The sequence below is a fragment of the Boleophthalmus pectinirostris genome, unplaced genomic scaffold, assembly GCF_026225935.1.
Source record: "Boleophthalmus pectinirostris isolate CB_2022bp ecotype Guang Dong unplaced genomic scaffold, ASM2622593v1 HiC_scaffold_17, whole genome shotgun sequence".
NCBI classification, from domain to species: domain Eukaryota; kingdom Metazoa; phylum Chordata; class Actinopteri; order Gobiiformes; family Gobiidae; genus Boleophthalmus; species Boleophthalmus pectinirostris.
Genome location: NW_026571115.1, coordinates 30,354,566 through 30,367,437, shown reverse-complemented (window position 1 = coordinate 30,367,437; position 12,872 = coordinate 30,354,566). Strand labels below are relative to the sequence as shown.

Here is a 12,872-nt window from a genome sequence, read left to right as displayed (position 1 = left end):
TTCAAACTGTAGCTTCGTCGCAATTCGCACAGAGTTTGTCGCGACGGTGGACGAGAATCAACGACCGGTTCGCCGCCAAAGAAAGTCAGTTTTTTGAGGTCGCTGAAAGAAGAAGAGAAGGAGAAAAGGAGCGAAGACAAACTGAGGTGATTCTTGGAGATTCCTTCCAGCGATGGCGCGACTGAAGCAGACGAAGGGTCTAAAAACTGAAGACGCGTCGGTCGCTAAATTATTTCTAGACAGGAAACTTCAACGGTAATTCTGAACTGGCTGTAAACAAACGTGATTTCTAGAGTAAAGAGACGGGACGAGATGTTTCTACTGAGGAGCTGTGGAGGAGGAAGGTGGTGTCACACATGCACAACATTTGAAAAATTATTTCTCTTCCCTTAAAATATCCTCTATACAACCTTTAATTGACGAGACTCCGAGCCTGACATGTAGGCGGGATGAATGTGACCTGGCCGTTCAGACTGAAGTCGCATGTCAAAAGTTCGGATATGTATCGGTTTTAGGAGCACATATCCAAGTGTCCTGGGTCGCGTTTGAAAAAAAATCGGATCTGTGTCATTCAGACTGTCGTTAAAAGATCAGATACAGGTCACATAGGGACGAAAAAATCAGATTTGGGTCACTTCAGGCTGCAGTCTGAACGTAGCCTTAGTGAATGTTGATGATATCAGCCGCAAAGTATCAGTACAGTTTTACAGCCAGACTCACAACTTTGTAAAGTACTGGAAAAGTGTGTATTCTGGAACCAAAGTGAAGGTCAGTGGTCAGTCCGGGCCAACTATTACATCGTTTGAATCTGCTTTCTTGGCAGCTTCCTCCACTTTCCTCACCCAGACTCTTGCCTCTGCTGCCTCCCCGTGCCCCGGAGGAGTTGTTGCGCTCAGTGCGGTTTGGAGCCAGGCTAAACGTTTACACCTCCGTTAGCAGCGCTGCCCCCGCGCTGCACACCCCTCAGCGAGTCGCACGGGGTCAGAGCGGGCCGACAAGAGACGCTGGATCATACGCAACCTTGAAATGCGAGCCAGGAAATCCGGATAACTGGCTTAGTCCAATTTTTAAGCAGATTTTTCGAACAGGATGCAAACCCAAGAGCTACGATTAAGGCGTCGTGATTTGAATCCCAAAGATCGCAGATACCAGGAGAAGTCGGATATGGTACTGGGATCGTTAATATTATTATTAGTTTGTACGACTATAAACAGAAAAAAAAAATGAAAAAATAAAATAAAATCCTTACATTCATCAATCTCATTTTGCTTATTTTGATACAATCATCAATGATAAACTTCTGTGCTTTCTTTATTTTTTTGAGTTTACAAAATAATAGGCTAATGAAATTTAAGACCTTTCTGAAAAAAATAAGACTTGGACAACAGAATTTAAGACTTTTTAAGGCCTTAATTTAGGAACATGAAATTTAAGACCTTTTTTAAGACTTTTAAGTCCTCGCGGCTATCATGTTTATCATTATTATTAGTTTGTATGACCATAATACAGTACAATACAAGAAAAAAGAAAGAAATTGGGTTATTTACTATGCATAGTATGTAATTTATTTTGCTATATGTAAATATTTGTAAAGTTTCGTCATCAGTGTACAGAAGTAACCACATAATTTTGGAATTTTTGAAACTGTAATGAACAGGGGTGGGTTAATATATGTTTTTTTTTTTTTTCTTTTTCTTCACACTCCTTTTCATGAAATGTGCTTTTGCTTGAAGCACCTTTAAAATAGCAAACTGTCTATGTATTTTTTCTACTACTAGCCATCATTTAATCTGTTTAATGGAGTAGATGGAGAGTGGGTGCGATGTTTATTTCAGCAGAAAGTGAACTGGAACCAGTGGAGCCAGTGTCCAGCAGGTTTGCCATATACAATTATAAATACATATCAGTCTAAGAGTGCGTACACAAGCGCATCAGTATCCAGGTTATGATCGTGTTTTTTGTGAATCCTGGTTTCTTCATGGTGCTTGTATACGCAGTATCCCGGTTTCAGTATCCCGGTTATGGCAGTATCCCGTTTATTAGAAACCGGAATACTGTAGCCGGTATATTTTGATAGTAACTGGGATACTGTGGCAAGTAAACGCAGTATCCCGGCTACTGCAACATAAAGTTGAGTGCGCATGCGTCCAAAAGACAAACACTTTCCAGTCTTTTCATCGTGACAGTAGCGACATAAATAAAGTGACCAACTTAAATAAAGTGATCAACATAAATAAAGTGACCATATATGAGTGAAATGACTGCAAAATGAAGAGCTGCGCGACAATCTGCACGTGTGTGATCGCTGAAAAGCTAAAACTATCTCCTACGATACACGCACAGAACAGACTCACCATCATCAGCGCCTCTTCTGTCACAAAAAGAACACACATAATCCACTGAGTCGTGTCTGATCACATCAGCGGCACAAGGAGCGAGCTGTTTTTATCAGCACTAACAGTTTATGCAAATTAGCCATACGGTCTTAAGTTTTGTTTCAGTAAAACGTAAACAAATGTGATTTGAGCTGAATTATCTGATCAAACAGGATCTATAGTGGTTATGGTTTATGTGTTGTAAAGTTGATTTTATTTATGGAGAAGATTTTAATGAACAATCTGTTGGGTTTGATCTGTGCAGTGGATTGTGGGAGATCTCATAGCTCTTTAACGCTGATTAAACCTCCCGAGCTTCTTATGCTAAAGGAGCTCACGGTTTGTATTTTTCCTGGTTTATTACATTTAGATTAAATTCATTTTTGCACTTGCACATTTGTAAGATTATGTCAAGAAACCGGGATACTCCATTTGATCATGTACACGGGGGATTTGAGTATCCCGGTTTATCAGCACGCATGTATACGCAGTATCCCGAATACTGCAATAACCGGGATATGGCTAATAACCAGAATACTGATGTGCACCTATACGTGCTCATTGCTTCTTACCTGTCCATTTTTTGACCTGCCATAGACTGGGACAAGAGTGGACTGACTCTTGATGTTGGGCCATTCGTATTTCTTTGTGCGTTAAACTTAGTGAGTCTGGTTTGGAGCTAGAGTAAATGTTTACGTCTCAGCACTCCCCGTCTCTCTACATGTCACAACACGGGACCACACTACAGGCCACATCATAACGTTTAATTCCTCGGGTGGGGTATAAGAAATGCCAGCTTTGTGTATCTCCAAAGTGCATCTGGTACAAAAGTGAAAGGAGTTAAATGAAGTTCAATGAGCAACAAATAATGCTGTACCTGTTCTTTGTAAGCTCCAATACGGATCTCAGCTAATTCATTATAGCAACAGGATCATCGGCTTTCTGTACAAAACTGTAGAACTGATTCGCCGCTGCTGACTCGGCCTTTCCATACTGCAATTTCATTCAGTTTTTAAAGGCCTATTGAGCTGTTTTCTGATCTATGTTATAAGATTGTTTTCTCATCAAGAACATAACACAAGGTAGAACAGAGAATATGGAGATTCTGTCAAAAAGAGAGCACTTCTGGATTCACCAAATAAACACTCTAGCTCACAGGTGTCAAACATACGGCCCGGGGGCCAGATCCGGCCCTCCAAGACCTTTAATCTGGCCCTCGGCTGATTTTCTACTAAAATATTTTAATTATATTTTCTATTAAAATCTTGTTAATTTTCTGTGGTGTTTATCACAGCAGCGTCTCCAGCGTCTCTGTACGTGGCCCCTCCCACCAGAGCAGCACAAATGAAGACTTGTCTCTTTCCAAACGCTCTTAAAGGACGATCGTTTTGACTGTTGACCGTGACACCCTCATCAGAAAAATGTCCAACATGAGAAAAGTGGAGCCGAGTGCAAGATTTTCCCAAAAAAAATTGATTCCTATTTGCAAACAAGTTCATGTTAAAATGTTGAAAATGCATTTTTCTTAAAGTTTCAGGTTGTTCATAATATTATAATATTTTGTAAAAGAAAGAGTTCATTTATTTAAAAAGATTTCTGTAATAGATTTGCGTTTCTCTGCACCAATATTTTAACTTATTGTTATTTTTGGGGTTTATATGACATGAGTTTTCTGATCCGGCCCCTTTGGATCAAAGTAGGTTGGATACGGCCCCCGGACCGAAATGAGTTTGACACCCCTGCTCTAGCTCCTCACGAACTTAATTTGGACTTTGACCTAAGATGGTTTTTGTGATATGATCAAACTATTTGTGTATTTTATGAGAATGTAAATATAATGTAAATATGTAAGTGTTTTTTCATGTTGTAGAGTGGGCTGAACTCACTGGGTGACCTCACTTTTCGTTGGAGGCGTATATGAGCTCCTGGGCTGGCAACTATTTTGTATACTGTGGTCCAAAGCAAGAAAAATGATCTGACGAAGGCTTTTTTTGCCGAAAGGTTATTTGAAAAAAAAAAAAAAGCTTTTGGACATCGGACATCTGAGTGTGCCATGCATTTTTTCACTTTTATAGACAGACTTATAAACATGTACGAATGAAACAAAACACAACTCCAGATAACAAAGTTGTAACATGGCTTAAAGTTCACAAGAGTCAATTATGCATAAAATAGGATCTTTACTATACAAAAAATTGTATATTGTATAAAATAATTATTTTTTAACACAATATATGGCCCAGAGATGACATTTTCCAGACAATAAGACAAAAGAACTGGAGCCTGAAAAAAGAAAAAAGCTTGAAATGCCTGACAATACAGGATTACTTGAAGTAAAAGTAAGTTAATGATAACAGAAAAAAAAGCTAAAAACTCATAAATGTTGATTTTGTTTCTCTTTTAAAAGTAATATATGACGCAAAATTGACTCTTGTGAGCTTTGAGCCATGTTAGAATGTTGTGACCTCTTCAAAAACAGACCTGGAGTTGTGTTTTGTTTCATTCACATGTTTGAGTAATCCAGAATTATTAGTCTGTCTACATCTCCAAAGCTCAAAATGCTCTGTTCCACCTCGTGATGTCATGAAGGTGGACAGCTCCTTTTAATCGAAATACACATCATAACTACAAACTTAGAGGTAATAAAAAAAATGTATCAGCCAAAAGTTAGAACTACTTTAAAGTCAATATGCATCTCATTATGTGGAATGGATTATCAGAAGAACTAAAAGTGTGTAGGACTCTGATATAGTTTAACAACTATTTAAAAGAGAAACAATGAAAAAAGTGGCTGGAGGAGAGACAGTGTTGCCCTCAGCACAGAGCGTGAGGTCAGGGGGAGGGAGGTGTAGGGTCAGAGAGTGTTGGGCCAGTGTGGTGTATAGATGAGTTTGTGAATGTTTGTTTTGTCTTGTCTTATGTATAATATATATGTGTAATTGAAGTGTTGTTCTGTGAACCTACCACCTAGTGCTTCCACTCAATTTAATTTCTCTCCGGCAGCTAGGTTAGGAATCAAATACACTAGATGGGTTGCAAAGACCCCGGAAGTTGTAGACCGCACACCAGCCAATCAGTGAAGAACTGTGAAACCATGACGTCAAACTCAAGCACCTTTCTGGGTCCCTTTTGTGGCACAACACAACAGTAAACAAAGCGGTCGAGATGGATGTAGATGAAGACATACATTCTGTGTTGGCAACCATTCCCGAGATTGAGGATTTATAGCTGGAACAAAGAGAATGTTTGGTGAATTTTATCAAGGGGAAAGATGTTATTGCCCTTCTTCCTACGGGATTTGGCGCATTACATACGTCACGACCAAATAGCAGCGACTGGTTAAATAAAAAAAGTACCTGCCTACCATCAACAATGAACGGATTTTAGTGCTGCGAGGTCAGACGGTTTCCACAAAGTAAAACCGGCTGATTAATCAGGCTCGTGAAGTGTGGGAGTGGATTGGAAAATGTATAAACTTTGCTTCATCCATTCCCTTTTCAAACCATGTATGTTTGTATTTGCATCTGTATTGTTATGGTGTTATGTGAATTGTATGTGCAGGTTTGCAATAACTAACTTTTACCTTTCATTCAGTAGAGATTGACAATTCCAGGGTTGAAATTATCCAACTGATTCTAGTGAAGGTGTATGGACTTTATCACAGTGGAGAACTTTCTGTATTACCACATGACATCTCAAAGTGGCACAGAGTGTTTTCAGTTTGAGGAAAAAAAACACAGCTTAAATATGCAGGATTTGTGTGTTAAAAATGTGTCAATAAAACAAAACACAACTTCCTTTGTGATGAGGAAACAACATAGATCAGAGAATGGTGTGACAAACTCTGCATCAAACTATTCACTTTTATGTAAAAAGAAATAACAAAAAAGGTAAATAAATAATACTAATAATAACTAGAATAGAGACTTCATTTTGCTTCACACTATTCACGAATGTACAATAAAAAGTCTGTCTTACCTGGTTGTGATGCTCGATTCCCATGCTGATCGTGTTGATCAGAATAGCGATCATAATCCCCCGACTGAAGTACTTGCTCTCCACTATCCCCCACAGTTTCCTCCTTATATCCGTCCAGAGGTTTTTACAGTGTCCCAAACAGGTGCGCCTCCTCTTTTTCCTCGGGACCTGGTCCTCCGGGTGGTCGTCGCGGTCCGTCTCCTTGACAGCCGTCTCCTCGTCCTCTCCGTCCTCTTCGTCTGCGGTCTTGGTCCTCTCTTTCAGGGACAGGGAGCAGACGGGGCACTCCTCGGCGTCGTCGGGTAAAGCCACGCTGACGGAGTTTGCCAGGGGCTGGGAGTCGTGGGTCTGTTTGGTCGGGCGTGGGCATCGGCAAACTGGAAAAACACCAACATAAGTTTAGTTATGGCTTTGTTAGATGAAAGATTGAATTAGCGGTAAATCCTAAAACGTGAGAAAACATCAGTAAGAACACTTTACGTATTTTACATTGTTTTAAAAAGGTGCATTACGTGACTTTTCTGGTGGAGGAATAGCCACATGCTTGTCTCCATGGAGATGTTATTTCTTTACCTGGAATGTTCCATAGTACAGGGCTCCCACTCCTTTTCACTGACAAAATTTCAAAACTTTTCCATGACCTAAAGTGAATTTTTCATGACTTTGCTGCACCTACATGTGTAGAATTGATCAGACTTTTAGGGCTAAATATGAAATGTTAAGTCTTTCCTCTCACCGTATGGTTTGGTTTTATAGTTTTTTAACATTCAAAATACTGTCATTTTATTGTTGTCTCTTTTAAACAAATGCCACAGACGTTCGGAAATAATCATAATAGCCTCATGAGAACTTAACAGAACACTGTAATTGCGTGAAAGAGAGACTGAAATTGTATGACTTTTCCAAAACGTTCATTGAATTTGCAATGACTTTTCCAGGTCTGGAAAATTACACTTTCAATTTCCATGACTTTTCCAGGATTTCCATGACCGTGGGAACCCTGATAGTAAGATGATTCCACCAAGCCGTGTTACACTCACCAGTCTCATGCCACCTAGTGCCTCCTCTTAATTTCATTTATGTCCAGCGACTAGGTCAGGAATCAAATACACTAGACGGTTTGCAAAAACCCTGGAAGTTGTAGACTGTGCACCGGCCAATCAGCGAAGAGCTGCAAAGTCATGACATCAAACTCAAGCGCCTGTCTGGGTCCCTTTTGTGGTACAGCACAACAGTAAACAAAGCGGTCGAGATGGATGTCGACGAAGACAGACATTCTGTGTTGGCGACGATTCCCGAGATCGAGGATTTAAAGCCGGAACAAAAAGAATGTTTGGTGAATTTTATCAAGGAGAAAGACGTTATAGCCCTTCTTCTTATGGGATTTGGCTCATTACATACATCACGACCAAATAGCAGCGACTGGTTAAATAAAAAAGTTCCCGCCTACCGTCGAGCGAACTAATCCTAATGATGCGAGGTCAGAGGGTTTCCATGAAGTGAAACCAGCTGACGAATCAGGCTACAATTTTGTTGCTTGTTCAGAGGAAAGAGACTCATTCATGCGACACATTTGGCACATTCATTGTTTTGATGATTAAAATGGGCATTTTGCATATTAGTGGTTTAATAAAGACTTTTAGTATCACACCCATGAGTCAGCTTTTGTTTTTATCGAGATATGCATCGTATCATGGCCTATATATCGAGGTATGTATCATACTGGCAACCCAGCCATCGTACGGAGGGTTTGAATAGGGCCTGAAGAGATCGCTAGATTACTCAAACATGCATGGATGACATCTAAAATCACTTCAGGCATGTTTTTGATAAGGGAAAAACTTTACAACATGATAAAAAGCTTCAAAAAGTCAACTTTGCATAGTGCCCCTGTTTAAAGATTGATTTGATGGTAGTTGAGAAAACATAAGAAAACACTTAACTACAATTTTAATAATGCAGTTAAATGACGTAAAGTACATGACTAAAAAACAAAAATGCTATATTCAGTTTCCAGCACAAGCACATAGAGAAAACGATGTCTGATTATCCAGTATAGTTACAGATCGCAGAGAAAGAAAAGGCATCGGGCTCATTTCTTCTGTCAAATATTGTGATTTGAACAATTCTTAAAATAAATAAATCAAGATTAATTTCACAGAGCCTGTTCTGAACCCACTGTGAAGAATCGGCGTGAAATATGAACTGCTAATCTGAAACAAAAATCAGGCGTTTGGTTTTCAAATTGTAATTTCATTTGGATATGATTACCCATTGAGCCCTGTTCATGATGAAGAGTTTTAGAAATTCATTGAAAACATGTTTGATGAAATCGACAGCCGCCCCGTGTCTGAAATCTCAACACGAATCAATACAAGACACAGTGTATCAGATGTAATAATAAAACACAGCAGGTCGCGAATTCTGATACTAATTAGAAACACTGGAAGCATTTTAGTGAGAAAAAACTCTTTATCGTCACAAATGTTTGGAAGATTTGTCATGTTTTATGTAATTCTGTACCTCAACAAAAATACATACACGCTGAAGTGTTGAAACCTCTTTTGTAGTAAGACAAATAATCATTTAGCTTAAAGCCTCACTGTGTAACATTTCATCCTTAAATTCATTACAAGTAGGGATGTAACAGTAACCGAAAAATCGTGATATCGTATCGTCAAAAGTTTCACTACAAGTTCCTTTGCTTAAATGCATTGTTTTATAGGAGCAATAGCGAATAAACTTCAGGAACTTCATTTCCCATGATTCATTTCAGTGCAGACAACATGAAGTTATATGTTTTTACTTTAATTTTTGGGATTATGATGGAAATAATTCACACCAAATTCTTGTCAGGGTATTTTAAAAGCAAAAAAGCCTCTCCAAAATATCACAATAAATATCGTACCGTGAGATGCACATCATTGTGATATCGTATCTATTTTCGAGTTTTGGATATTGTTACACCCCTAATTATAATTGTTTTTATTGTTTTAAAAGGCCTATATTACACTAAATTACACTATTTTTTTGATCTATATAATGTTTCTTGATCACAAACATAATTGGAGTTATGTTTTGTTGTGTTTGTTTTTGTTTTAACACATAAATTCTGCATATTTAGACTGAGTTCTTCTCACAAACAGAAAAAAACCCCAAAAAACTCTGTTCTACCTTGTGATGTCGTGTGGTAATACAGGAGGTGCTCCACTGTGTTTTAAAACCCCATACATCTTTATTACAACCATTTATAATTTTGGCCTTGGAACTGTCAAGCTCTACTGAACTAAACGTAAAAGGAGCTGCTTAACTTGAAAATTACCACTTCATGACATCAGAAGGTGAAGCAGAGCATTTTGCGCTTTGGAGATGTAAAGAGACTAATATTAAAAGATTACTTAAGCGTGTGTGAATGAAACAAAACACAACTCCAGGTCTGTTTTTGAGGAGGTAACAACATTACAACATGGCTTAAACCTCACGAGGATCAATTTTATGTAATAAAGTAGGGGTCCCTAACTGCCAGGCCGGGGACGGGTACCGGGCCATGAAAGCATGAACCCCTCCCTTATGCCACATGGACCATGCCCCCCCTCCCGCACGGTACGTGGACCGTCCCCACTCCAGTACGCTGCGAGGACCGTCCTTCCTCCCTTACGCTGCGAGGACCGTCCTTCCTCCCATACGCTGCGAGGACGGTCCTTCCTCCCTTACGCTGCGAGGACCGTCCCTAATCCAGGACGCTGCGAGGACTGTCCCATATGCCACATGGACCATGCCCCCCCTCCCGCACGCTACGTGGACCATCCCTACTCCAGTACGCTGCGAGGACCGTTCCCACTCCCATATGCTTCGAGGACCGTCCCCACTCCCGTACGCTACGTGGACCGTCCTTCCTCCCACACGCTGCGAGGACCGTCCCTACTCCAGTACGCTGCGAGGACCGTCCTTACTCCAGTACGCTGCAAGGACCGTCCTTCCTCCCATATGCTGCGTGGACCGTCCCCCCTCCCATACGCTGCAACTGCGAGGACCATCCTTCCTCCCATACGTCGCGTGGACCGTCCTTCCTCCCGTATGTCGCGTGGACCGTCTTCCCCCTCCCGTACGCTGCATGGACCATCCCCCCTCCCGTACGTCGGGTGGACCGTCCTTCCTCCCGTACGTCGGGCTGGCCGTCCCTCCTCCCTTTCACCACGCCTCTAAACCAGAACTAAACCAGAACTAAAACCAGGTCTAAACCAGGTATAAACCAGGATTAAACCAGCTCTAATCCAGGACTAAAACATGTCTAAAACAGGATTTAGCCAGGACTCAACCACAACCGCACACCGCGCCTCCTCCCATACGCCGCCCCTCTAACCCCCTCCAGTCCACGAAATATTGTTTGATATAAAACCGGTCCGTGGTGCAAAAAAGGTTGGGGACCATTGCAATTAAAGGACCTTCAAAATACCAGAAGCCAATTGTGCCTCGTTCGGCCAAACTGAAAGTCAAATCTGTGGAGAGGCGACCCACTCACAGTAAGAACTTCGCAATAACTTTGAACTTTGAATCCACGCTTTTATGTCCACAAACTAGATTACCGCATTGTGTTATTGTCAGGACTCAGCAAAACCTAAGGCCTAACTTCACCTGCCTGACCTGCTCGTGCCCTTCACTGCTCCTCGCTCTCTCAGGTCTAAAGATCAGGCTCTCCTCATCACCCTTAAGACTAAAAGAAAACTTAGAGACGTCAGGGTTTTCGGTGGCTGCTTCTAGAATCTGGAATGAGCTCTCGCTGAGCATCACACAGGCTGACTCTCTTCCTGTCTTTTTTTTCTTTGGCATTCAACTCAGTTTGAAGAGTTGGCATAAATCAGTTTTCTGTTTTCCATTACTGTAGTTTTCTTGCCGTTTCATCTCTTGTTTTTAATATTGTTTTGTATAAAGCTCTATAAATAAAGAGGTAGATAAGTGTCAGATTGCAGATTTGTTGACCTGGTTTATGGATTGCGGGGACTATCCACATGAAACAAAAACTTCCACAAAGTTCAACGTCCTCTCTGTCGCTATAAATAAACAAAAGTGAAATGATTTGGTCACAAAAGTTTTAGAAAGTCGTGCCGTTTTTCATCCCAATTGTTGTCACTCGAAATGACGGCGCTTTTGTTTACTTTTAACATTGTTTTTGCAGATGCATCTCTATGGACATTTTTGCACTGCTGCCAACAAACATGGCAGACTTCAATTGCAACAGACGTTTATTGAAGTTCTATTTTATGCCCGTTTTATTGTTAATCCTTCATCGTGACTCGTGTTTCAAACTCAAGAAGTATCGAGTCAAAGGAATAGACTTGATACTCAATATGATACGACAATGAAAATAACAAAAAAACACACATATTACTAAGGTTGTTCTGATACGATACTGGAATACATGCATCACGAATTTTGGACTTCCGGTCATTGCGCATATTGGGAAGGATTTTCCGAAAAAGTAAGCATAGAACCGCCATGTTTGTTTTCCCAGTGGGAAAGTCTTTTGAACCATATCCCTTTTGTTTCTGGTTCTGATATTGTCATATTTTAGTTTTGGGATTTCGGACATTGTAATAGTGTGGTTGTTGGATGTCCTAACAGCGGAAAACGGCTCAAGAAATGGGCTTTGGAAGTTTGCAAACTCCATAACTGCAAAAGGGAATCAAATCTGTGTGAATTTATGTGAAACCTCCATTCAAACTATTTCTCTTCCCAATGGAATTGAAAAATAGTGAAAGGTGAAAGCGATGAGCAGTATTGATACTAAAGGACGAAAAAGGAAACCTTTGGCTGCCTAAGAAATCATCCTGAGTTTGCGGCGAACTTTTTGTATGTTGAACGCCATCAAAGCAAAATCCCGTTTGTTAAGCGAGAGGTGCAGAAGACAAACAGGCTGAGCTCGCACTTTCTTGTTCTTGTGGTTTTACATCAACATCATGTCTTGGTCTCTTTGCAGTGGAAGGTGTTTCTTGGCGAACAGCTGGTGCCTTTCTCTTTGGCGTTGACTTTTTAAATTCGTAACCGAGGTGGAGGACTCCACATGCAACATGTTCACTGCAAACTCGGGATGATTTCTTAGGCAGTCACAAGTTACCTTTTTGGCCATGTGTTACCTCCTTTAATACCTTCATTTAGTTTCTGGTGTGGACACTGAAATAACTACAGAGAGAGCAGCACTAACTCAGACTTTGTTTACTCTGCATCATTAGCCATGTGCTCCGAGGAAGAGCTTCTTTTTACAGGCCTCACTGTCGTTTTTATCTCTGCACTGTGGTAAAAAGTGACAAAGTGGAAAAGTTAAAGAGCTTAAATCAGCACAATTTATCATCGAGACCAGAATATACATCTAACTACTACTTTAGCGCTTAAAATCTCACTTATTCTTCTGGATTTTCTTTAAAGAAAGCTTTTTAGTAGTTTTATTTTTTGTTCTTGTCCAAAATTGAGTAGCTTTAGTCTGCAGAGGTGGAACCAAGTCATTGTTTTGCAAGTCTCAAG

General features: G+C 40.4%; 1 protein-coding gene across 1 annotated transcript in view; it reads right to left on the bottom strand.

The window, feature by feature from the left end:
- cacna1ia (calcium voltage-gated channel subunit alpha1 Ia) overlaps nt 1–12,872 on the bottom strand; it is a 493,137-nt gene that overhangs the window by 193,170 nt on the left and 287,095 nt on the right. The window contains exon 9 of the mRNA XM_055153099.1: nt 6,354–6,730. Within this exon, the coding sequence (XP_055009074.1) occupies nt 6,354–6,730 (377 nt within the window). The remainder of the gene's footprint in view (nt 1–6,353; nt 6,731–12,872) is intronic.